This window comes from Capricornis sumatraensis, chromosome 3 (assembly GCF_032405125.1).
Source record: "Capricornis sumatraensis isolate serow.1 chromosome 3, serow.2, whole genome shotgun sequence".
Taxonomy (NCBI): domain Eukaryota; kingdom Metazoa; phylum Chordata; class Mammalia; order Artiodactyla; family Bovidae; genus Capricornis; species Capricornis sumatraensis.
Window position 1 is genome coordinate 35,967,348 of NC_091071.1, and position 25,655 is coordinate 35,993,002.

A 25,655-nucleotide genomic window follows, 5' to 3' on the forward strand; every position below is an offset into this window, starting at 1 on the left:
CAGACCTGTGCAACAGGCCAGAAGTCCTAGCGCCTAGAACCTAAGAGAAACTCTTTTGCGCCTGCGACAGTCATGGACACACTCTAAGAAATGCTGGCCTGGACTAAACTCAAGCTGAGTAGACCCTCATCTCCTTTTCCCTCAATTTCTCACTCATTCTCAAGTACCCTAATTGCCGTTAAAGCAAAGCCAGACAAAACCATAGCCCAGAAAGACAGACGGACAAGTCTTAAAGGCTTGGAGAAGGGCTGGCCTCCGGCCCCTCCCACTCCACCCCACTGAGTCATCAGGAAGCAGAAAAATACCTGCCGAGGGAGAGGAGGTCTAAGGCAGTAGAAACGGGCTGATACATAGGAACACCAGCCGGGAGCAACCACGGGAAGAAAAAAAAGATGGCAGAGTGATCCAAGAGAAAAAGCCCTAAAGAGATGAATCCGTGTCACCATCTCAACCTCCAGCACTCCTTATCTCCTCGGCCCATCTCGTCCTTGGCTCTTTCTCCTATAAATGCCTCTTCTCGAGGGGATGAGATGGTTCTTCACTCTTATTTTTGATGCATGGACCACTCTAAGAATTTTGTCCTCATCCCAGAAAACTGCACATAACTCACAAAATGTTCCGTATCACGGCTGGGAACTGGTGGGTCCTCTGACATCCATCTGTGGACCCCTGCGGGGCCTCAGGCTCCCGGTGACGGATCAGGTGACCGTCCTTGCCTGGAATCACGTTGCCCAGCCCTGTGGATGTACACCTGCCACTGAAAGAACGCTCACCACAGTTCAGCAGGAGTGAGAATTTCAAGAAGGCAAAAAAACCAAACAATGTGGGGAGATGCTAAGGCACTGCACATTGTACCATCAAGGAGTATGTGTGCTCAGGTGTGTCTGACTCTTTGCGACCCCAGGGACTGCAGCCCACCAGGCTCCACTGTCCATGGGACCTTCCAGGCAAGAATACTGGAGTAGGTTGCCATTTCCTTCCCCAGAGGATCATCCCAACTCAGGGCCTGAACCCATGTCTCCTGCGTCTCTTGCTTAGTAGGTGGATTCTTTACCACTGAGCCATCCGGGAATCCCCAAACCTAGGCAGACACTAAGAAATTCGAACACACACCCTTAGCCCTTTTGTCTGACAATGAACAATCGTCTTAAGATAAGGTCTGCCTTCTAGTGGAAGCTTTCACCTCCCATTTCAGGCCAAGAAACAGATTCTATCAAACCGAAGAGTAGGGGACTTCCCTGACGGTTCAGTGGTTGAGAATTTGCCTTCTAACGAAGCGGACACTGGTTTAATCCCAGGTCGGGGAACTAAGGTGTCGCATGCCGAAAGGCAACTGAGACTGCACACCATAGCTACTGAGTCCTCACATGAGGACTCCCACAACAACAAAAGATCCGGCGTGCTACAACTAAGACTCACAGCAGAAATGAAAACAGACAAACAGACCCCAAAGAGCGTGTGTTAGGCATAGAGTATCACCCACCAAACCCGTCACCAAGCGCTGGGGGAGAATGGAGCCAGGACATACACATCTGTGTTTGCAGAGACTACGCAGTCTGGTTCTTGCAGAAAAAAAGATAGAGAGAGGAGGGACCCAGGACCACGCCATGCAGCTGAGCATCTGAAAGTCGGAGCCAAGGCGCTGACTGCTGCAGATAGTTTCTCTGCGATGTCAGGGCCTGGCAGCTGGTGGCAAGAGAAGAGCCTCTGACGGGTGGGCTTCTCAGCTTCCCGGATTAGCAGTGCCCTTCTGGGGCACACTGGGGACATCAAAAGAGGAACCACCCGGAGTGACCTCATTTCCTTTCTGACTCGACATTACCATCTATTTTTAAATATTTTGGGAACAAACCATATATATCATTTACTATTTGCCAGGCACCTTCTAACTCCTTTATGTATTCACGCGTGTAGCCTCTTTTTTTTTTTTTTTTCAGATGGTAAAGAATCTGCTTGCAATGCAGGATACCTGGGTTTGATCCCTGGGTTGGGAAGATCTCCTGGAGAAAGGAATGGAAACCCACTCCAGCATTCTTTTCTGGCAAATCCCATGGACAGAGGAGCCTGGCGGGCTACAGTCCCTGGGGTCTTAAGAGTCGGACATGATTAAGCACCTAACATTTTATTACACTTGATTTATAATATTGTGTTAGTTTCAGGTGTACAGCTTCAGATTCCATTATAGGTTATTAGAAGATATTGACTGTAGTTTTCTGTGCTACCCAGTAGGAATATTCTGTCTATCTATTTTATACATAGCAGTGTGTATCTATCAATCCCACGCTATCCGTCCCCCTCCCCTTCCGCCTTTGGTAACCGTAAGTTTGTTTTCTCTGTGAGTCTATTTTGCGAATAAGTTGACTTGTATTATTATTTTTTTAAGATTCCACATATGCATGATATAATATTTGCCTGAGTGAAATAAGTGACTTATTTCACTTAGTATAATAATCTCTAGGTGATCCATGTCACTACAAAGGGCAATCTCACACTCATCTTTATGGCTGAGCAGTACCCCATCATGTGTACCTATATACACCATATCTTCTTAATCCGTTCATCTGCTGATGGGTGTTTACACTGTCTCCACAATTGTCTCTTGGCAATTGTGAATTGTCTCTTGGCAATTGTGAATAGTGCTGCTATGAACACTGGTGTACATGCAACTTTCCAAATTAGATTAACTCATATAATTTTTACAGCAACTCTGAAAGGCAAGTTTTGCTACTACTATCATTGTATGACTGACAGGGAAACTGAAGCACAGAAAAGTTAAGCAACTTGCCCAGGATCACAGAACATGTGGGTGGTCCAGGCTCAGGCAGCCCCATGTGTATTTTCCAAAGACACATTTTTGCAAAATATATTTCTGCAGGTCTCCAATTGACTAATATAAAACAGAATTTTCTTTTTATTATAATATGTACCATACTGGCTAAGAACTCAGATATCAGGCCCATACTGAGCTTAGGTTCAGAATCTGGCTCTAACTATTCCTGGCTCTGTTGACATGGATGAGTTACTGTGTGTCAAATAATGCACTTATAAATTTGGAGGTTATAATACTCTCCTTACTAGGTTGTTGTGGGGAGCGCTCTAAATAGTGCAGCAATGCACTTGAAAAATTCCTTGGGCTCGAGTCCACTTTTGTGAGGGTGGGGTTGATTCATGGTGACTGGTTCCATGGTAGCCTGATCATCTCCATTTATACAAAGGCCAGCATTTAAGGGACTGCTCACTTCTTGCTGGTTGACCCCAAACATCCCAGCTCCATGAATAAACAAAGCCCCATATTGCTTAAGCTACTTCCTGAGTTAGTTTTCTGTCCCTTACAACTAATAGATTCTGGGTTAATTCAAGAGTAACCATGGGAAGAGCAGATATACAAACATGCATCCCTGGTGGCTCAGAGGTTAAAGTGTCTGCCTGCAATGTGGGAGACCTGGGTTCGATCCCTGGGTCGGGAAGATTCCCTGGAGAAGGAAATGGCAACTCCAGTATTCTTGCCTGGAGAATCCCATGGACGGAGGAGCCTGGTGGGCTACAGTCCATGGGGTTGCAAAGAGTCGGACACAACTGAGCGACTTCACTTCACTTCATGCTTTAAAAGAGTCATACAGGATACTTTTTCCTTATCTGTATCAGCAAACATCTTATAGAACTTTCCAGGCAAGAATACTGGAGTGGGTTGCTATTTCCTTCTCCAATGCATTAAAGTGAAAAGTGAAAGTAAAGTCACTCCGTCGTGCCCGACTCTTAGCAACCCCATGGACTGCAGCCTACCAGGCTCCTCCATCCATGGGATTTTCCAAGCAAGAGCACTGGAGTGGGCTGCCATTGCCTTCTCCGATCTAAGCACTTTAGAAACTTTAACTGAGTCAATCTTTTAACAAGTCTCTGATTTTGGTGCCTGTATTAGCCCCATTATACAGATGAGGAAATATCATTTAGAAAGTTCAAATCATTCATGGCTAAGTTGAATGGGAGGGCCGTAGGTCTGTGTGATTTCTCTTCTCACTTTCCATTCCTGAGGATGCTGGTGTATTTGCTAAATAAGGCAACCTGGAAACTTACGAAGGAGCCAACACCAGCTCTCAGGTGTGCATGCGTGCATGAATGCACACTCAGTCGTGTCTGACTCTTTGCAACCTCATGGACCTCAGTCTGCCAGGCTCCTGTGTCCATGGAATTTCCCAGACAAGAGTACTCAAGTAGGTTGCTGTTTCCTCCTCCAGAGGATCTTCTTGACCCAGGGACTGAACCCGCGTCTCCTGCATTGGCAGGAGGGTTCTTCACCACTGAACCACCGGGTACCTACATCATGAACCTTGTCTCCATGCTGAAGTCTCCTGTAAGTGAGCCCTAGGAAAAACTACATGAATGGTAAGCAAGAACTGAAACATTTCCTTCCAGAGAAATCCCACTGCTGCAGAGCCATGACAACACAGATCAAGCTATATTCAGACCCGAACCCAAAACAGCAACCTGACATCAACCCACCACCATCCACATCTTTCTAAATAATGTTTGGCAGAGAGTGCTATTTGCCCCTTCTCCAAATAAAACTCACTGGGCTGGGTCATTTTGAGGAGTGTATTTTTATGCACACCCACCTATCACAGATCTGAACTCAACAAGTTGGCATTCCATAACATAATTACTGTCTTCGTTTGCATCACCCCCCAACAATATTGGATAGAGCGCGGGGTGGAAATTCACAGAATCCAGGGTGTACGGCTGTGTTAGGGTTACAACCCAGACCTCACTTCCTTGGAGACTCCATGGCTGACCTCAAAGCTGAATACTTCTTTTAGGACCGAAATAGAACAAAGGGACAAAAGGGAATGGAAAGATTTAAAATTAGGATTAAAAAAAAAAGAAAAGGAAGCTTGGCACTGGAGTGGCCTTCCTTAAACCGCTTGAAACTTACCAACGATGCCCAACTTTCACTGTGGTTTATCCCCATATGTTCCCACACTCCCTCTGAGACCTAACTTTTGCAGGCACTATTTATCATTCTGGCTAGCGGTGTGCTCATCTGCCTACCATGCTAAGCAGCCCTCGTTGTTATTTTTGTAATTACTGGGAGTCTTTTTCATGTTGCACTCCGCCAGAATCCCAGCTCACCACACACCTGCTATACTCAGAACACATGGAGAGAGGGGGGAGGGTCTCACAGTAAAGAAGAGGGGAAGATGGCCTTCCCGCTCACAATGAAAAGCAAAATCAAGAATAAAGAAGTCCCTGTGTACCATTTTTTTTTTAAAGCTATACTCGGAGTCAGCTTGTTCTTTATCAAACACTCTATGCTCATTGAAAAGAATGTTCATTAGAATAAATGCTGGCTGCACTTTTTTAACAAATATAAATTCCTTTTGTCATTGTAGTGACCACAGTGCATATCATCATCCTGGTTTTATAGATGAGAAAACTGAAACAAAGAAAGGCAACTTGCTAGTTGGCATACATGATGGCAAGGGGCAGATTTGGACCTGATTTCAATCCAAGTGCTCTGCAACGGTTCTACTAGACAGCGTTCTCATCATCATCACCACCATCACCAAACATCAGCATCCTTGCCATCTCTGTTGCCACCACCATCACTACCACCAGCACCTTCGCCACCATCAGCTCAACCACCGTCATCACCCAGGGCATCACACTCCCCCGACTACACCACCATTACCATCAGTTCCTCCAGTGCTATCACTACCAGCATCAGAACCAGCACCACCATCACCATCACCACCATCAGGACCAGCATCAGCACCTCCATCACTACCTCCATCACTGTTATCACGACCAGTACCTCCACCACCATCACCATCACCACCTCCATCACCACCATCAAGACCAGCATCAGCACCTCCATCACTGTTATCACAACCATCAACACCACCATCACCATCTCCATCACCACCATCAGGACCAGCATCAGCACCTCCATCACTGTTATCACAACCAGCATCAACACCACCATCACCAGCACCACCTCCATCACCACCATCAGGACCAGCATCAGCACCTCCATCACTACCTCCATCACTGTTATCACGACCAGTACCTCCACCACCATCACCATCACCACCTCCATCACCACCATCAGGACCAGCATCAGCACCTCCATCACTGTTATCACAACCAGCATCAACACCACCATCACCATCACCACCTCCATCACCACCATCAGGACCAGCATCAGCACCTCCATCACTACCTCCATCACTGTTATCACGACCAGTACCTCCACCACCATCACCAGCATCAGGACCAGCATCAGCACCTCCATCACTGTTATCACGACCAGCTTCTCCACCACCATCACATCATCACCTCCATCACCACCATCAGGACCAGCATCAGCACCTCCATCACTGTTATCACTACCAGCATCAACACCACCATCACCATCACCAGCATCAGGACCATCACCACCACCACCACCAGTACAATCATTCCTGAGCTCTCATTTGCCAGGGGCTGTTCTGGGAGCTGTACAAATCCCCTCATGCCATGATCACGACAATCCCACGTTACTGGCCCTGCTATACCTCTATTTCACAACTGTAGAAACGAAGCTCCAGAGAGGTTAAGGGACATGCCCACTGAGCTGGTCAGAGGTCTGAAAGATTCATAATGTTTTAAAGATCCAGAGCCACTTCTGCCGGACACCAACAGGAATGCATCTAACTTCCGAGCTCCCCTGACCAGACGTGGGGGATGGAGGCGTTGCTCCTGGGACATTTCATCCAACTAGCTCTCCACTCCTCACTCAGTATTTCTGAAGTCTGCTGCTAAGAGGGGAGAGGTCACACTGTCAATGTGGGTGCCATTCTTTGTGGTAACTGCTACCAAACCAGGTGCGGGGCCAGCCGCTGAGATTCGGAGCCCTAGCCAAGCAGACTCCAGGGAGCACAGGCTGGAGCTGGCTTGTAACTCTCTTCGGTGAAGCCCCCTGTATTCCAGGGCAGTGCCTCTTGAGACATTACCATCCTCCCCCAGCTCTCAGATGCCCCGCCCTGCAGGATATTACACGTGCTCGCCTTTGGCTGAATACCTGCAGTAGGGGGTGGAGAATGTCACAGGGAATATCAGGCTTATTTTTCAAACTTTTCCCTCCTGTCCATCTCTTGTATCAACTCCCGGGGACCGTCATCTTGCGTCTGAATTATTGCAGCAGCTTCCTACCTGAGCCTCTGCTTTCAATCTCCTTCCCTGCTACTCTTAACTCCACAGAACAGCCCCACTGGTCTTTTTAAAGGCTAAATTCAATCATACCTGCCCCCTGCTTAAAGACCCTCTGTGGGGAAGGAGAGGGTGAGACAAATTCAGACAGTAGCACTGAAACATATCAATTACCATATGTAAAACAGGTAGCCAGAGGGAAGCTTCCCTATAGCACAAGGGAGCTCAGCCTAGTGCCCTGTGATGACCTCAAGGGGTGGGTGGGAAGCTCAAGAGAGAGGGCATGTGTACACATTTACGGCTGATTCATGTTGCTGTCGGGCAGAAACCAACACAACATTGTAAAGCTATTATCCTCCAATTAGAAGTAAATTTTTTAAAAAGACCCTCTGCGTTCTTCTTTTGTTTTTCTTTGTATTTCTCTTGGATTAAAATCCACCCCTACACGGATGCTTCTACACCCCTGTGGCTTCTGGCCCCTCTCTGTCTCTCCTGCCCTAGCTCACTGTCCCACAGGCCCCCTGGCCTTTCTCAGCCTCCCCTGAGATCACCCAGGTTGGGACACACACATCCCCACCCACCTCTCTGTCCACTTCCTACTTGGCCTCATTCTCAATGCAGCTGCCTTAGAGGGAACACTCTTCACCTCTGAATCCAGCCCATTTTGTTTTCTGTGGACCCTTCTTTCAGGCCCTTTACCACCACTTGTGATACCAATGTATCAAGTGATCGCTAATCTCAACACACTGTGAGCTCCATGAAGGAAAAAATGACGTGGGTTGTTCCTTCCTGTGTCTCTTTAGGGACTGACCTCATTTCTGAGGCAGCACAGAGGCTAAGTAAACATTTGTTGAATGAGTGAGCGATTGAATTAATTATTAACCAATTACTTAAGTGAGAGAATGAGGTCTGAGCCAGTCATTATGGGTGACACACGCTTTGCTGTAGATGATACGATAAGTCTCAGCAATAGACCATGAAGTGTGAGGAACCCTCTACAAATGGCCAGTCTTCTCCAAGAGTCTGGGATAAACTTTGAAAAGTCTGTCTCACATGTCAGGCGAGAGTTGTCTTATGTAATATAGTAATTGCTGGCTTGAATTAAAGACATCATTATTTTGGAGAGTTGTTCTTTTTCTGATATAAAAAGTGAAGGATCCACCTCTTATATGAACACATCTCTTATACATCATCTTCATGGCATGCTACACGATTAAGGAGGAAATGTGATTTGGTTTTTTAGGGGGGGGCGGGGAATGGACATTTTCCACAAAGCCAAGAAAAGCTATCAGAATAAAGGACTGTTTATTTGGGTGAATCACCAGCTTTGCACAAATCCCAAGTGCTAATTGCATAATGGGTCTTTACAAAATGCCATAATACGGGTTCGGCTGGTGTCTCTGCTTTTGGTTTGAAAAATAGATTGTTTAATAACCCATCAAAGCTATATGTGAACCGAGTAAACAATGGAGCAGATGTTGACTGCTGTCTTGTGCCTCGTAGACATAATTAAAGACAATGAGACGCTCACGAATGCAGAGAATGGAGGCCAAACACAGACACGAGAATCAGTACAATACGAATGGAAGCTGTGTGTGCTGGACACCTGCTTTCCCAGCGCAGAACGCTGTATCATATTTCCTGTGATGGCAAACGGCTGTACCGTCCTTCATTCACTTATGTAAATATGTACATGCTGTTCTCCACTTCTCAAGAAGATGAGACTGGGAATCGTAGTCTTTGCAATTGAATATTTGTTTCCACCTCCTGACTGCTGACTAAGACCCTGGACAGTTTCAAAACACGTTTTTTCATTTTCTCGTAAGCCTCAATGTGAAAAAGAACCAGTTAGCCAAAACGTTCCCATCTCTAAAAGAAATTAAAGCCCTGGTTTGAGTGGGGGTTGGTTGCAGCTTTATTCATTTGTCTCTGCATTCAATCTTTCATGCATTATTTAGGGAATCTATTAAACTGGCATGTTTATTTCCTAAAATCCTTACATCTCTTTGTGTGTGTGTGTGTGTGTGTTTTTAATTAAGGTACATTTCTATAAAACCAAACTTTCATCTTATGGTAAAAAGAAGCCTGTTGGATAGCATATGTAAAGTATGATCCTAATTTTCTAAGTATTCTGTTTCCCCCTCAAACTCCTACTCAGATCTCTGTTAGTTGTTATCAATCAGTTCTATAGGGGAAGAAATAAAACCACATGCAAAATGAAATGAATGATACAATGAAGAGAACACACGTGCAATATCCCCTCCACCCCTTCCCCCCAGAAATTCAGGACTTTTCTCTGTGGATACCTTGAAAAAGGAATGGACAGTGGTAAACACACCATGTGACTATATCATTTTTCCCCTTTAATTAGGAACAAAAAAACGGGAGGGATTAAAATTCACTCTTTGTGGCTCACTAGAGAGGAGAGAGTTTCCAAGATCCAGAATTCTCAATTCAGAAAATAAATATCTTCTCTCAGCTTTAAAACAAAGCCAAGTCCTTTTTCTGTGAATAATTTAAGAAAAAAAAGTAAAGCCTCAAAATTCCCATTGTTTAAAGAACCCACGTTGTCCTGTTGACTTGTAGTGAAGGAGTCTTTAGTACACTTGCCATCTCCTGGTCTGTCGTCTTTGACGGCATGAAGGAAGCGGGTGGTTCTAATGCGGTCTGCACCTCTTTATGCTAATAAAGCGGTGTCAGCCCATTTTCACAGACACCATAAAGCACGAACTCCAAATGGTAAACAAATAGGGCTGTGACGCCACTGCGAGACAAACAAACCAACCCTGAAACACCCTAAATAGATGGCACCCCCTCTTTCGTTCACCCTTTCTAGGAAGGCAGTGGAGATGCCCCAAGGTGGACCTGATTAAACCCACAACACACCCACACAGACATGCGTGTGCACACTCACACACACACACACAGGCAGATGCTCAGGAAGGTTGTAAAGCACTAAATTCTTCTGATTGATGAAGCAGTCTCCACTGCATTGAGGAAAACAGCCTGGTGAGCCCAGATCCCACCTCCAGAAATTCCTTTATTAACAAGACCGGCCCCGCACATGAACAAAAGCAGTGGCTTGGGGTGTATAAATCATTAATACGGTGCTGGGCAGTGACTGCATTTCCTGAGTTGGATGGAGAGCTGCTCAGCACGGGGGGATCTGGGGATCAGAACTGGCAGTAGAGACAGGCAGGCCACTCTTCTCCCAGCGCTCGCCATCCGCTCTCCCCCACTGGCTCACCCGCTCCCCAGCTCAGCCCCCACCCCTGGATAACAGCCTCCATGTGTGCTGTGGTTGTTTCAACAAGCATCCGAACGACTTAAAATGGCAAAAAGCTTCCAAGTCGAGACATCTCCGGAGTCTTTGCCTTTTTGACATGTTTTGCCTTGAAAAGGAAGAAGAAACAAGGGTGTGGTTGGGTGCAGAGGGATGGCCTAACTGAAGCGGAGGTGTATCAGGTGGACCAGCGCCCTGCAGGGCAAGCAGGTAGTCAAGGGGAAAGCACAAACCCCAGAGCTCAGAAGCCTGGTTCTGGAGGGAGACGTGTGTGTGAGAGAGTGTGTGTGTGTGTGTCTGTGTGTGTGTGTGGCACGTGCCTTAGTCACTCAGTCCTGTCTGACTCTTTGCAACCCTATGGACTGTAGCCCTCCAGGCTCCTCTGTCCATGGGATTCTCCAGACAAGAATACTCAAGTGGGTTGCCATGCCCTCCTCCAGGGGATCTTTCCGACCCAGAGATCGAACCTGGGTCTCCCGCACTGCGGGCAGATTCTTTACCTTCTGAACAACCTGGGAAGCCCCTGGAGAGAGCCAGTCTGGTTTTAAGTATGGGCTCTTCAGCACACACACACACACACACACACACACACACACATACAACTTCCATCTAGGCCTCCCATCTTAAAAATAAAAAAAAAAGAAAGAAAGAAACATTTCATATTCCTATCAATTCCCCTGGAGGCCTTTTGTGGGGGATTAAAAGACATAATCCATGTAAAAGGGCTCAGTTTCACGTGCTTGTCATGAAGCACAGAAAAGTTATTATTTCATTATTTTTTATCATTTTTCATCATCATCCTCCGCCTTGAAACCAGCTGGATGCTCTGCTTATCCACAAGACCTAACAAGCCGCATCTCCAGCTTGTAGGGGAGTCTCACTCTTTGAATGGAACCGAAAGGAGACGGAAAAAAGTAAGAGTTCTCAAGAATCCTGAGTACCGTGTTCTAAACGGAGACCCCTAGTGGAAGGTTGTGCCATTGCACCCTGAAGAGAAGGACTTTTCCACTTGGCTGTTCATTGCTAACACTTGGGGGTTTGGCGGGGCGGGGGGGGGGGGGGGGGGGGGGGGGGGGATGGTGAGGCAGAAGGAAGGAAGCGAAAAAGCTTTACACAGATTATTTGGATGAGAGAACCTGTCAGAGGGTTTAAGTAGAGACGATCGATAAACCCCAAGCCCAGCCTTTTACACGAGGTGCTTTTGCATTTCCAGAAATTCCAGGAGTGGTTCAGATGAGAGGGATGTGAGGCTGGGAACCCCTAAGCTCTGTTCTTTTGCTTCAGAACAAACAGGACACACGATGGGAAAGACTAGGGATCTGTTTAAGAAAACTGGAGAAAGCAAGGGGACATTTCATGCAAAGATGGGCACGATAAAGGACAGAAATGGTAGGGACCTAACAGAAGCAGAAGAGATTAAGAAGATGTGGCAAGAATACACAGAACTGTAAAAAGAAAAAATGGTCTTAATGACTGGATAATCACGATGGTGTGGTCACTCACCTAAAGCCAGACATCCTGAAGTGCAAAGTCAAGTGGGCCTTAGGAAGCATTACTATGAACAAAGCTAGTGGAGGTGATGGAATTCCAGTTGAGCTACTTAAAATCCTAAAAGATGATGCTGTTAAAGTGCGGCACTTAATATGTCAGCAAATTTGGAAAACTCAGCAGGGGCCACAGGACTAGAAAAGGTCAGTTTTCAGTCCAATCCCAAAGAAAGGCAATGCCAAACAATGTTCAAACTACGGTACAACTGCACTCATTTCACATGCTCCCAAGGTTATGCTCAAAATCCTTCAAGCTAGGCTTCAAAGTATGTGAACCGAGAACTTCCAGATGTACAAGCTGGATTTCGAAAAGGCAGAGGAAACAGATATCAAATTGCCAACATCCGTTGGATCATAGAAAAAGCAAGGGATTCCAGAAAAAACATCACTTCTGCTTCACTGACTACACTAAAGCCTTTGACTGTTTGGATCACGAAAAACTGAAAAATTCTGAAAGAGATGGGAATACCAGACTACCTTAACTATCTCCTGAGAAGGTCAAGAAGCAACAATTAGAACCTGACATGGAACAACTGACTGGTCCAAAATTGGGAAAGGAGTAAGACAAGACTGTATATTGCCACCTTGTTTATTTAACTTATATGCAGAGTACATCATGTGAAATGCTGGGTTGTGTGAATCACAGGCTGGAATTAAGACTGCCAGGAGAAATATCAACAACCTCCGATATGCAAATAATATGACTCTAATGGCAGAAAGTGAAGAGGAACTAAAGAGCCTCTTGATGAGGGTGAAAGAGGAAAGTGAAAAAGCTGGCTTAAAACAGCATTCAGAAAACTAAGATCATGTTATCCAGTCCCATCACTTCATGGCAAATAGATAGGGAAAAAGTGGAAACAGTGAGAGATTTTCTTTTCTTCAGCTCCAAAATCACTGTGGACAGTGACTGCAATCACGAAATTAAAAGACACTTGCTCCTTGGAAGAAAACCTATGACAAACCTAGACAGCATATTAAAACGCAGAGACATCACTTTGCCAACAAAGGTCCGTACACTCAAAGCTGTGATTTTTCCAGTAGTCATGTATGGATATGAGAGTTGGATCATAAAGAAGGCTGAGCGCTACAGAATTTATACTTTCAAATTGTGGTGCTGGAGAAGACTCTTCGAGTCCCTTGGACTGCAAGGAGATCAGATCAGCCAATCGTAAAGGAAATCAATCCTGAATATTCACTGGAAGGACTGATGCTGAAGCTGAAGCTCCAGTCCCCTGGTCACCTGATGCAAAGGGTTGACTCATTAGAGAAGACCCTGATGTTGGAAAAGATCGAAGGCAGGAGAAGAGGGTGACAGAGGATGAGACAGTTGAATATCTATCCTCAGTTAGTTAAAACAACATCATTGACTCAATGGACATGAGTGTGAGCAAACTCCAGGAGACAGAGAAGGACAGGGAAGCCAGTGTGTTGCTGTCTACAGGGTCACAAAGAGTCAGACAAGACTTAGCAACTGAACAACAACAAAGAGGACATGGTGACACATATGCCCTCTGGCAGGACAGATCCAGGATCTAAAAATGCACGTGTCAGCTGGACCGTCCATCCCCAGACTGGGACATCTGCCCAGGCATCAGTCAAGGACCCGGCCATCACCAAGCCCCGGAGGGACTCCCTGGACTCTCCCGGTGACCATCTTCACTTTAGCCGGCTCCCACCCAAGGAAAGCTTATGGGAATGAACTTGAAAGGGTGGCTCAGGTCTCCTGCTTCCAGAACAAGGACATTCTGAACAGAAATAAGTGAAGCCCCTGCAGTGTGATTCTGTCAGCTTTTGAAAGTAAATAACTTTGCTACTGACAAGAGTAAGACGATTTTTATTTCCCCTCCTCCTGTCACAGAGCATTAATTGAGTTGTGCAGCCACTTTACAAGCCAGTACCACCAGCAGGACTTCCAGGGGTCGGGAGGAAAAAGTGGAAGAGAGCCAGGACAGGTAGGAGGAACCGAGGGATCCGAGAGAGACCCCTACCCCCTATATGCCTCGTGTGTGTCCTCAGCAAGCCACGGGGGCATGGATCATGTTGATTTGGGAGAAATTGAAAACAAAAAATGATGTTCAATAAACAGATGCTACTTTTTTTAACACAGGTATTCATTCATTCTTTCATTCACTTTTTAATAAACACCCATTGGCCACTCACCCTGTCCCAGATGCTGTGCTAAGGATTAGATTTAATCTTGCAAAGAACAGTATGAAATAGTTATTCTTACCCCTATTTTTTTTTCACAGAAGGCAATTAAAGCCCCTGAATCACGTTAAGCAACTTGCTCGATCCAGTTGGATCAGCTAATTGAGTAACAGAGCTGGGATAAGCCTTCCGCTCACCACTTCTGTCCTACATACAGCTCCGGAGACACCAGTTGTTTCAAAGTAGGCTTTGCAAAAGAGCTGACACCAACTGGTTCTAAAATAATGTTGGTTCCTCAACTGAATTTTGAAAGGATCTTGAGATGGGCACTTGGAGACTGCAAAGTGTCCACCGCATCATTCTTTCTGCTTCTTTGGAGCCAAATGTTGTTCATGTGTGGGCGGAGGACCCATCCGCTGGGGAGGGGGTACCTCTAGCCTCTCACTCCTGCCTAAGGGCAGAGCTCGCCCCATGCCTGGAGAAAGCTGCTGCTGCTGCTAAGTCGCTTCAGTCGTGTCCGACTCTGTGCAACCCCATAGACGGCAGCCCACCAGGCTCCCCCGTCCCTGGGATTCTCCAGGCAAGAACACTGGAGTGGGTTGCCATTTCCTTCTCCAGCCCGGAGAAAGCAGAACCATCTAAAGGAACAGCTGGGATATTCACTGTTGTTTTTGATAAGGAGGATCTGGTCCTCGAGGTGAGTCCCGGGCAAACATCAGATGCCAAAAAAGAAAAGGCTCATTAAAACTGAACCTTTTGTGCATTTACTCATCAGGGCTGGGAAATCTGAGGCTCCGAAATCCTACGGCTGCCTGTACTTTGTTCCACAGCTGCAAAGGTAAAAAAAAAAAAAAAAAGAAAGAAAAAGTCATTACCTCCCTAGGAACACACACTCACCTTCTGAATGCTTTTTTTTTTAAAAAACTCTGGCTCCAGTTCCTAATTTTGATTCTGTGTGTGTTTAACCACAACATAAAGAACAGGATGAAAAAAGGGGGAGGCTTTTCCTCACCTGGAACCAGTTAGAGTGTCAGAGGCCCGAGCACCACATTCTGCACAGTCCCACCAACTCAAAGCCCCCCATGTTAAATATATGGCTATTGACATTAAAGATGGTGGTGGTGCAGTGGTAAAGAATCCACCTGCCAGTGCAGGAGACACAAGAGAATTGGGTTTGATCCCCGGGTTGGGAAGATCCCCTGGAGAAGGAAGTGACAACCCACTCCACTATGCTTGCCTAGGAAACCCCACGGACAGAGGAGCCTGGCATGCTACAGTCCATGGGGTCACAAGAGTCAGACATGACTGAGCACCCAGGATAGCACAGGGATGCTAAATATATGGCTATAGGTTTCCTCTACTGTGGACTCTTGACTACTGCTCTGGCAAAGAGGACAAGAGGTGACGCAAAGAAAACTAGAATTTTGCTTTTCGCAAATTGGGTCCAGAGGAATGAGCCATTCCAGGCCAGGCATAGAAGGGGATTCCTAGGAAAGCCAATGGACCAAGACAGTGTTAAGCAAAGCGTGGCCCTGCACCAATGGTTCACAAGATGGCACCTGGATGGACAACTGAATGGACCCTATGTGAGGATGGGGTTGGGAGGGGGGCTTTGCTTTGTTCTATAAACAATCGAGAAGATCAGCTGGCCTCTAACGGGAGCTCAAAGACTGAACGAATGAATGTGTGAATGCACAGATACTTCAATGTACAAGTATTTCAATGTCTATTGGGAAAAATGCTATCACAGCTGTGATATGATGGGATGTTTTGATTCATTTATTAGTGTGTTTATTTGGGGTTTGGACAATCTACTTTGAAGTTCAACACATAAGTGAATACTAAGTAGATATCAACTGTTGTTGATGAGTGAATTGGCAAAAATTAGGAAAGGGATGCTTGAATAACATGTGAGAAACTTTGGGCCACATTCATTGTTTTTGCTGTGACACGCCCACTCACTGTGTAAGCACCATGATAGGGTTTTGACAGAAGATACCAGCAAGACTCTTGGAGCTCCATAACTAATGTCCTACTTAGGGCTTCCATCAGAACCTCGCTCCACTGCAATCGCAAAACCTGTCTCCAAGTGTCGCACAGAACAACTCAGAAGTGGTTTTGTCTCGTTTGTTCACTGGACACTCATTTCTGTCTTTTCTCCTTTTTTCAATGTGGCCTAAGAGGGTAACAGGCTTCCCTGATGGCTCAGATGGTAAAGAATCTGCCTGCAGTACAAGAGACCTGGGTTTGATTCCCACGTCAGGAAGATCCCCTGGAGAAGGGAATGGCAACCCACTCCAGTATTCTTGCCTACAGAATTCCTTGGACAGAGGAACCTGGTGGGTTACAGTCCATGGGGTCGCAAAGAGTCAGACACGACTGAAGGGACTAACACACACACACTCACACACACACACACACACACACACACAGACACACACACACACCCCTTTTACATATAGGCTTCCTGGGTGGTGGTGCTATTGGTAAAGAATCCTCCTGCCAATGCAGGAGACACAAGAGACCCAGTTTCGACCTCTCGGTTGGGAAGATCCCCTGGAGAAGGAAACAGCAACCCAGTACTCTTGCCTGGGAAATCTCATGGACACAGGACCTGGTGGGCTACCGTCCATGGGGTCGCAAAGAGCTGGACACGACGGAGCAACTAACACTTTCCAGAGGGCAACAGAAGCCACATTCTATCCATAGAGACCACCGCACTGGTAGCTGACCCAATTCCACCACTTACTATCTCCCTCGGTCTCTTACATCCTCTTTTGCAGACAAGGCAGGTGGACTTGCTCTTCTCCATTCATTCCTGAAACACCTTTCTCAACAATGCACACATCCCTTACCCTCCGGTCAGGAAAATCATCACTTTCCTCCTGGGATTCACACTGACCCAGCCATCAGATAAAGCCCAACAACCAATAACTACCGCTGGTCCTCACCCATCATCCTGCTTATTTGCTGCACAGCACTCTCCATGATCTGAAAACACCTGTCGATTCACTTACTTCTGCACCATCTAGTCTTTTACTAGAATGTGAGCTCCAGGGTGGCGGAGATTTTCCCTAACCATTGCGCAGCATCATCTTTGATGCCTGGAAATCATGTTTTGTGTGGACAGATGAAAGATGAATGATTGGATGTGTAATGGCACACAGCTGTAAAAAACATGGACAGTCACTGCCTCCTCTGGCTTATAAGTACATTCCTCCTCTCGCTTCTCAGGCTCAAATGCATTCATCCATGGCACATTTTATTTTCGTTGGACAACTACTAAGTCTCAGACTTTCTTCTAGGCATGGGGGGTAGAAGAAAACAGAAATGAAGGCGTCTCTGTCACCATCTTGCCTACGGTGTAACAGGTCAGGACAAGCCGAGCAAAAGCTCCCGCCAAATCACCTGATGCTTAACAAATATTACAAGTGAAACTAACATGATATTTACTTTAACAAATATTAAAAGTAAATTAACAAGAGAGCACTCAGGAGTAGGGTCCCGGGCAATAACAGAAAGTCGTCATCTTTTGCCCTTTTTCAGCCGAGATCCATCAGTCAGCACCATAGTATGCCAGGAAGAGCAGAAACAGCAATGAAACCTTTTTTCCCCAAACTGTTTCAGGAACCAGAAAGTTCTAACCACAGAAGCGCTTTCCCAAGCCTATGACAGGCTCGAGAATGGAACTGGGGGTCCTTTGGAAAAACCTTTCTCTAGGAGTTTCTTCCTGCAGGGGGTCTGCTCATTGCCCCCAGCTCGCCTGCACTCAGTGTGGTTGAAAGGCCAGGGCCGAGGCCAGGGTCCTCCTGAGCTATTGTGTCTGAGAGCTCACCCCACCTGACGCAGCCCCTCTGAACCGGGCCAGGCCAGGCAAGCCACATCAGGTAGACAGTCCCAGAGGAAACGCCCAGCCCTGCCAAGTTCTCGTGGGGCAGCGCGTGGGGAAGAGGAAAACTATTGATGAATGGAATTTTCTTTACCTTTCTTCAATGAATTAAACAGCACACTGGGACACCTCTCCCTGTCCATCAAAAAGGTCTCTACAGAAGGGACGATTACACCCACACTTTGTCATCTCTGCTCATTCACAGGACAACCTCCTCTGCGCGTCGCGCCAACGAACCAACCTGATTTTGTTTACAAGGCAGCAATTTCTCTTCCAGAAGACTATTATTTGCCTGACAAACGACACTGTTTTCATCTGGCCAAATATGAATAAACAAGCATTACATTTTCTCTTGGGGGCAGAGAGCCTGGTTAAATGAATCAGAAAACCCTAAAAAAAGATTGTCTACCCTCCGTCCATCAGTTACTGGACAATTACTCAAGGGCCGGCTGCAAGGAAAACAGATGGTGTGAGTGCTAATAGGATGGGCTTTCTGGGCTCGGATAAAGGCAGAAGCCGCCGGGTGTGTGTTCTGACACGGGGAACCGCCACGAAATGGCAGACAGAGCTGCCGAATGGCGCAGGACTCGGGTCTCTGGACTCACAGATGCCTACGGTTTTCAGGAGTGAATGCTGGATGAAATATTCTCCAGGCTGACATGGCCCAAGGAACCCTGTAGCGCTTCCCCACCCTGCTTCAACACAGATCCCTAAAAAAGGAAGAAACAGAGGGTGAACCTCGGCCCACCTGAGATATGGGTCTTTTACATGGCAGACAAGAGCCCAATAATTCATGTCTTTCCCCCTTCACTGGAAAAATCGGAGAAACTAGGAAAATTGGTTAATTAGCCAGTTTATAACACTCGATCTCTCTACAAAGAGAGACGAGGTCCTCGGTTCTATCAGAGAGCCACCCAGGCTTGGGAATAAGCTCATTCCAGCCACTTAAATTCCTTAAACAATTCAGACATGAAGATAATCTATCCTAATTCTTTTCTGCATTATTGACACTATTGACTCCCCCCGATTCACAGCACGATCTAATAAATCAACACGGGATTAAGCCGAGAAGAAAGAAGGTGATAAAATGCCATTTGGTCCTCTATAAATCATCAGATGAAGCAGCACGAGGTAAGTAACTAGAATGAGAATTGAACTTCTCTGCACAGCCATCATTGTTACGGCCTCCCTAGCATGTCCCAAATTTATAACCGCGGCAGGTGCATGGGGGTGAGTGCCCCCCACCCCCGACCCTGTCCCCACTGCCTTGGTGTAAGAGCCATCTTGCTGGCGACTTGGAGCTGAGATCCGCTTTCTAATTAAAGACAGAAAGGGTTGATATGCAGGTTTCAGTTCAATCGCTTTCGATCTGAAGGTGTCCATAGTGAGCAATGACTTCATTTACCAGGAATTACCCTTTGTACAAACCACTTCACTATTTAAAACAAACCACATGGATCATCATTAAGTGGGGAAAAATGACCGATCGGATATTGACAGTGGCACCGTCCACTTCAGGGCCCTCCCCCCTGCCCCTTCCCTTTTAATGTGGAATTTAAGCATTTGACTTGTTTTCATATTGAAGCTGATAAAAAGGTCCTCAGTGAAAAGGATCTGACAGATGAGAAGCTTTCTTAGAACAGGACTGGGAGACACTGACGGAGGTTTAGGAAGTGGGGAAAATGAAGTTAATATGCTACTGATCCTCCTCCAGGGAGTTAGAACTGAGTGTAAAACAGCTCTAGGGGAAATGTGGCACGCAGTGTGGCAACAGACCTGTCTGTTCTGTCCATAAGCTTACCATACCTAACCATGCAATGCTCTTTGGCGCATGCCCTGTGCCTTTAGGATGGACATCAAGCATCTCTTGGTGTTTTGTTGTTGTTATGAGGAATGTGTGTGTGTGCGTGTGTGTGTGTGAGTGGTTGTTTTCTATTTCTCTGTGAAAAACACTACCTATTCTCTTTTGACCCGGCTTGTAGTAATCTATTCAGAATTTTCCCTCCAGGTCAGACTGTTGAAATGCGTACCTGCTTTGGAAAGCTGGGCAGCTTCTATACTGGGGAGGTGTGAGTTCGAAGTTCACTTGGGAGAAGTAGATTCACCGTCAACGAAGACACCAGATAAAGATGCTGCAGTGTGTCAGGAACGGAGGCTGGAGCAGAAGCTTGCCCTAGAGGGCAAGACCGAACCCAGAACTGTTACAAAGCTCGCCTGTCCCTTCCACCTTAAAAATGGTCCAGGGCCCCAAGATCGCTGCTCCACCCTAGAGGAATACAGATGTGGGTACATCTGTATGTGATGACATCACTGGCCTCGAGATCTAGATGCCAAAAGGACCCCTTGACATGATCGCAACCGTAGGAACATCCCTGATGTGAAAAGAGAGGAGAAAAAGGGAAAAAGAAAGAAATTGTAACTGTAGGAAAATGCTCGCCTAAAGCAGAGTCAGCGGGGAATAGCAATCAATGAAATGGAATAAGTCAAATAATTTCAACGCCAAAGTTGCCTCTTCTTCGGCCTGAATAAACAACTTCGTTTTCTTTTTTTTGGTGGCAAAATGGTTATGTCGTTTTCATTTGGTCATTCAGGGTAAACACGATGCTGAGGTATCCAGATTGATTTTTGTTCTTAGGAACAAATCTGGGAGGGTTTAGGAAGAGAGGTGAGATGTCAAGGCTAAGGCAAAGAAAACGGATGACGAAGTCATTTTCCTTCAATACTGGATGAGAAATAAGCACCATCAGAAGCTTCATTCCAGGAAAATGTATTTTAAGGAGGACTCAGGGGCCCCTAATTAGAGTGTGTGCCTTTAGAAAACAGAATGATAATGCTTCCAAAATAAGAGTCGTGTTTTAATTATGTTCTTATGTAACTGGTGATCTGAATGATCAAGACTCCTGAAATATGTTTATTTCTAAATAATAATAAAAGAAAAATGTCTCCAATGAAAGTGTCATTTATCATCAGTATGGCCCCATCCAGCCATCTGATCAGCTTTGAAAATACAGATTCAGCCCTCCGGTCATCAAACTTAAATAGGGATACAGTGATAGTTATAGATTAATAGCAGATAGAAAACACTGTAGAGATGTACAGAGAGGAGATGTATGGATGGTAACAGTAAGTGGTTCGTGGAGACTGACGTGAACTCTTTCACACCCTTCATCAGCCAACTGTCTGCACTGCTAAATAAAAGCAATGACATGAGACGTGTACACGGACTATCACGCCAGCCGTGGTGAGGAGGGATGACCTGAAGATAAAGCTCTCCCACCCTGAGAGGGACCCTTTAGCGAGGTGGAATGAATGGCTGGAAAACCTGGTTCTCAACCTGACAGGCAAAACTACACGTCTGCCTTACTATACTTCAGGCATTAAGTGAAACTCGGGAAAAATGCACACACACAGACACACACACAGATACACACACTGCATTTCGATGTATGTCGGCATCACCTTATCAGTGCTTTCGTAGAAAGCATTATAAGCCCTGTCAGAGACTGGCGAGAGGGTGCCTTCCACGGCGTCAAAGCCCACCTTCGTCTACTGCCATATGGAACCACAATGCTGATTCAGTCACTTCTAAATATTTGTGATGGCTGCCAAGATCCCCCTTGAACCACCCCTTTCTAGAGCAGGAATGTTTCTCCCCCTCCTCCATAGACACTGCCTGACTGATGTTAAAAACCCCTGCATTCCTCCTAGATAACTTGTCCTTTTCGAGGCAAGAATAACCTCTCATTCAAAGTCACTGTCTTCTTTGCTAAGTTGTGCCCCCCAAAGCAAAGCAATTTAACAACCTAGAAGGAAGAAACCTGAATTTATTCTTAAAAAAAAAAAAAAAGAAACATGTATAAAGAAACCATGAGCACACTGAATACTTGTAGTATTTTACTTGCTAGGTAATGCTTCTCAAATTGATTAATAAATAACATGAAAGAAGTGAATACGGTAGACAAAAGATCAGCTCATATTAATACTTTGATTAAATTCAGCTGAGGTTTAGCATTTGTAGAACGCTCCTTAGGAGACTCTTCTGGTGGGTAACTGGTATAAAACACACACACACTCACACTCACAGCAAAGGCACAGAAATGGTAGAAGCAGATGAATCACATCATATGTTACCAATAACCTCTTGGGAAATGTTTCCTGGCACAACTTCCTTAATAACAAACAGGATAAAACACTATTTAAAAGGATAAACCAGTTTGGCCCTAAGATAGCAAAACAACGAGAAAAATTTAAAAAAGGTTGTTCTCCAAAAGACTCGAAAGAGAAAACGCGCCCAAGAAATATTTTTTCTGGAGGCAACCAACTTGATGACAAATTACCCAGATGTTCAAAGCAAAATCTTGACATTTTATGAATACGCAGGGTCTTTGGAGCACGAGGCCCCCTGGAACACGTGTAGAGGAAGTTTAGTCAACCACAACCACACACACTTAACACATGGGACTCTTGAAGGGAGTCAGTGGAAAAACAGATTCTAAGACTACAATCAGATTAAACTAGAGAAGGATCCGTGATCCTGGGAAGGGAAAAGGATTCCTTCAACTCTGCCAGTTCACATCCACAAGCCCTGTCCAGTGAGACAGAGCTGGGCTAGTCACCCCACAAGGCAATACTGAGCCTGTTTCCCAAGCCTTGGAACCAAGTTAAGCGGTCATTCTACTAGTAAAAAAATGAAAAGAAAAAAAAAAGGTCAGAGGGAAACACCCAGAGAAAGACAAGAGAGTGGAAGATTCTGAAATAGACACAGAATGGAAAATAAAACGCAGAACCCATCAACAAGACCGTTACGGGAGCCTGGGGGGGTGGGGGGCGCCTTTTTCCATGCCAACAAAGACTGCATCCTAAACCACTAGCCTTCATCACAGCATCCCCTGTGAGTTTACACGCAGGTTCCGGGGCTGACACGCTCCAGAAAGCCGAGGGCTCGGGTCCCCAGCGGGCGGAACATAGCACAACCCAGACAAACTTAAGGAAACAAAAATACTCAGCACCTACCCACCGACATATATGTTTTTTGCACTCCTTATTAAAGCGGCTGAATGAAAACTCCAGACATCCAAATGCCTCCGCAAAGACCCAAACTCTTAGCATCAAAGAGGTCTCAGGCTCATATCGCCACCAGACGCACGGACGCGAGAAAGAATGCGAGTGTTTAAAAAAAAAAAAAAATGCAGTTTGCAATTTTAAACTCCCGATACCCAGGTTCAGAATCGGGCGTTCAAAGTACCCAGAGAGCAGCAGACACAGCTAGGCGCGGGGTGTCCGGGCTCCACGGAGAACTAGGGGCTCCGATTCCCACCCCTCCGGTCCATACGCAAGCATTCCCCGTTCCCCAAACCCATCCAAGGTACCAGAGCGCTTCCCAATGACTCGGGTACCCAGGCCGCCGCCGCCGCCGCTGCCGCCGAGCCCCGGGGAAGCAGCCACCGAGGGAAGAAACGCGCGCCTTACCTGCTGTAAGTACATAAAAGTCAAGGCACACGAGAGCTGGGGACACATGCCCACGCTGGGGAGCGCCACGCAGGTGGCCCCCGTCAGAGGATGCTGCATACTGGCGCCCGCCGAGCACGAGTGGGCACGCTCGCACGCAATTGCCGCTGCTCTTTGCCTGGCCGCTACAATTTTTTTTTTTTTTTTAATTTTGCTGATTATCTAAGTCAATACCCGGCGCCTGTCTCCCTTCTCTCTCTCTCTCTCTCTTTCTCTCTCTCTCTCTCTCTCTCTCCCTCCCTCCCCCCGCCGCACCCCGCGCGTCGGTCCGTCCCTCCTCCCTCGCTTTCCTTCCCGTAGGTTCTGCTAGATCCCGGTGGCGTTCATCTCTGCCTCCAACTAAGACACTTGAGAGGGCCGGGCAACTATTTTGTTCCTTTCGTGGCTGTAGCTGGTTGTGTTTTTTTTTTTTTTTCTTTCTTTTCTGGTTGTTGGGCCTGCTTTCTGAGGCCCCTCAAAGTGGAGGGTGTCTCCTGGTCCCCCGCCCCCGCGAAGACGGGAAAACCAGCAAAGGCAACTTCTATGGAAGGTAGAGGGGGCGGAGGCCCTCCGGGAGATGCTGAGTAGTGGCGGGGGGCCTTGGGGTGGGGGGGGGAGGATAGAGCTAAGGGTGAGAGAGAGGGAGGGGAGAGAGAGAGAGAGAGGGAGGGAGAGATTTAGACTCACACCGAGGCTCAAGCCGCTGATGCTGAAGCCGCGTCTCCTCATTTGTCAAATGGGTCCAGGGGCAGGGTTGTTTTTTTTTTTTTTTCCCTCCCGTTTGCTTTTTTTTTTTCCTTAACGACTCACCAAAATTCAAATTGTGTCTGCTAAAAATCTCCGCGGGGCGGGCGAGGAAGCGATCGAGCGCCCCACACCGCCAGCATCCAGGCAGGCTGGACAATTCGTGCAATGGGAGCTGGGACCCAGAGTCTAGATGTGGGGTGGCGGCGGGGTGTTTGCCCGGCTCGGTTGGGCAAATAAACACAGAAATGGGATTCCCCCTCGTGGGAGTGCTGGGAGGACGCCTAGGGGCTGGGGGGCGGGAGGGGGCGGCCAGGGGGAGCTGGGGGCTGTTGCGGGCGCTCGAGGCAGGGAGATTGGTGGGGGTCCCCGCACCCCGGGCAGGGCGGCCCAGGTGGCGCTGCATCCCCCGGGCCTTCGGGGTGCCGCTTTTTGCTCTGCGCCTCCCCTTGGCTGAGCCAGCAGCGGGGCGCACACCACCCAGCCCGAGACTGGAGATGGGAGAAACCGCCCTGCATGGGGTTGGGGGCTGGTGTGGAAATCAAGCCCCTGTTCATAGACCACCTCCAGCCCTACGGCCAATTCAAGGGGGCTTCACTCTGCCTAGAATCCCAGCTCTTCTTAAATTAATAAACGCGCGGGGTGGGCAAGTCCGGATTTGATCAGCGACGACTCTGGGCTGCAGCCCCGAATAACCCCCGATCAGGGTTTATTTATTTTATTTTCCTGCCTGACCAGCCCTCCTCGGCCAGCATTAGCATTCCACTCTTGCAAAGGGGCTCCCCCCCCTTTCCTCTATTTTATGAAGTAATAATTATTCATTAGTAGATTTCGTTAGTCTTTATGCAATAAAATAGGATGTGATCTGCAAATCAAAAGAAAATATTAAGACTCTAAGGAGTCCTTGGTCCCCCATGCGGTGGGGGCGGGATGGGGGGTGGGGAGGAGGGGAAGCACGTTCTGGGCTGCAGGAAAACGATCAGAAATAGTAGCCCTATTTTGTGATACAGATTTGCACCCAGCGATTGGGATTTTCTTTTTCAGAGCAAGAGGCTGTGTGAACAGCATCTCTTGATTGCTGGGTTTCTTGCAAGAAGCCTTGTAGGGGTGGTGGGTGCTGTAGCCCTGAAGGACAGGGCAGGGGACTCGCCACCAGGGGCAACCCCACTGACCTTTCTGGGAGGCTGATGGGAACGTTCGGCCAAATGACAGTTTCCCAGGCATCAGCTTCACCAGGCACAACTCACTCTGCAGGCTAATCAAAATGCTTTCTGAAGAAAAGGCAATTAATTACGCCACAGCTCCATTTTTTGTTGTTGTTCTGTTTTGAGACACCATCAGTAACCAAGTCTTCACTCGGCCAAACACTAGG

At 46.9% G+C, this 25,655-nt stretch overlaps 1 protein-coding gene across 4 annotated transcripts in view; it reads right to left on the reverse strand.

Moving 5' to 3' along the window:
* The window catches only part of RBFOX1 (RNA binding fox-1 homolog 1), a 431,904-nt gene extending 408,284 nt beyond the window's left edge, over positions 1-23,620 (reverse strand). For all 4 annotated transcript variants that reach the window (XM_068967487.1, XM_068967484.1, XM_068967480.1 and 1 more), the window contains exon 1: positions 23,522-23,620. In XM_068967487.1, the coding sequence (XP_068823588.1) occupies positions 23,522-23,620 (99 nt within the window). The remainder of the gene's footprint in view (positions 1-23,521) is intronic.
* Between the last annotated feature and the right edge of the window lie 2,035 nt (positions 23,621-25,655).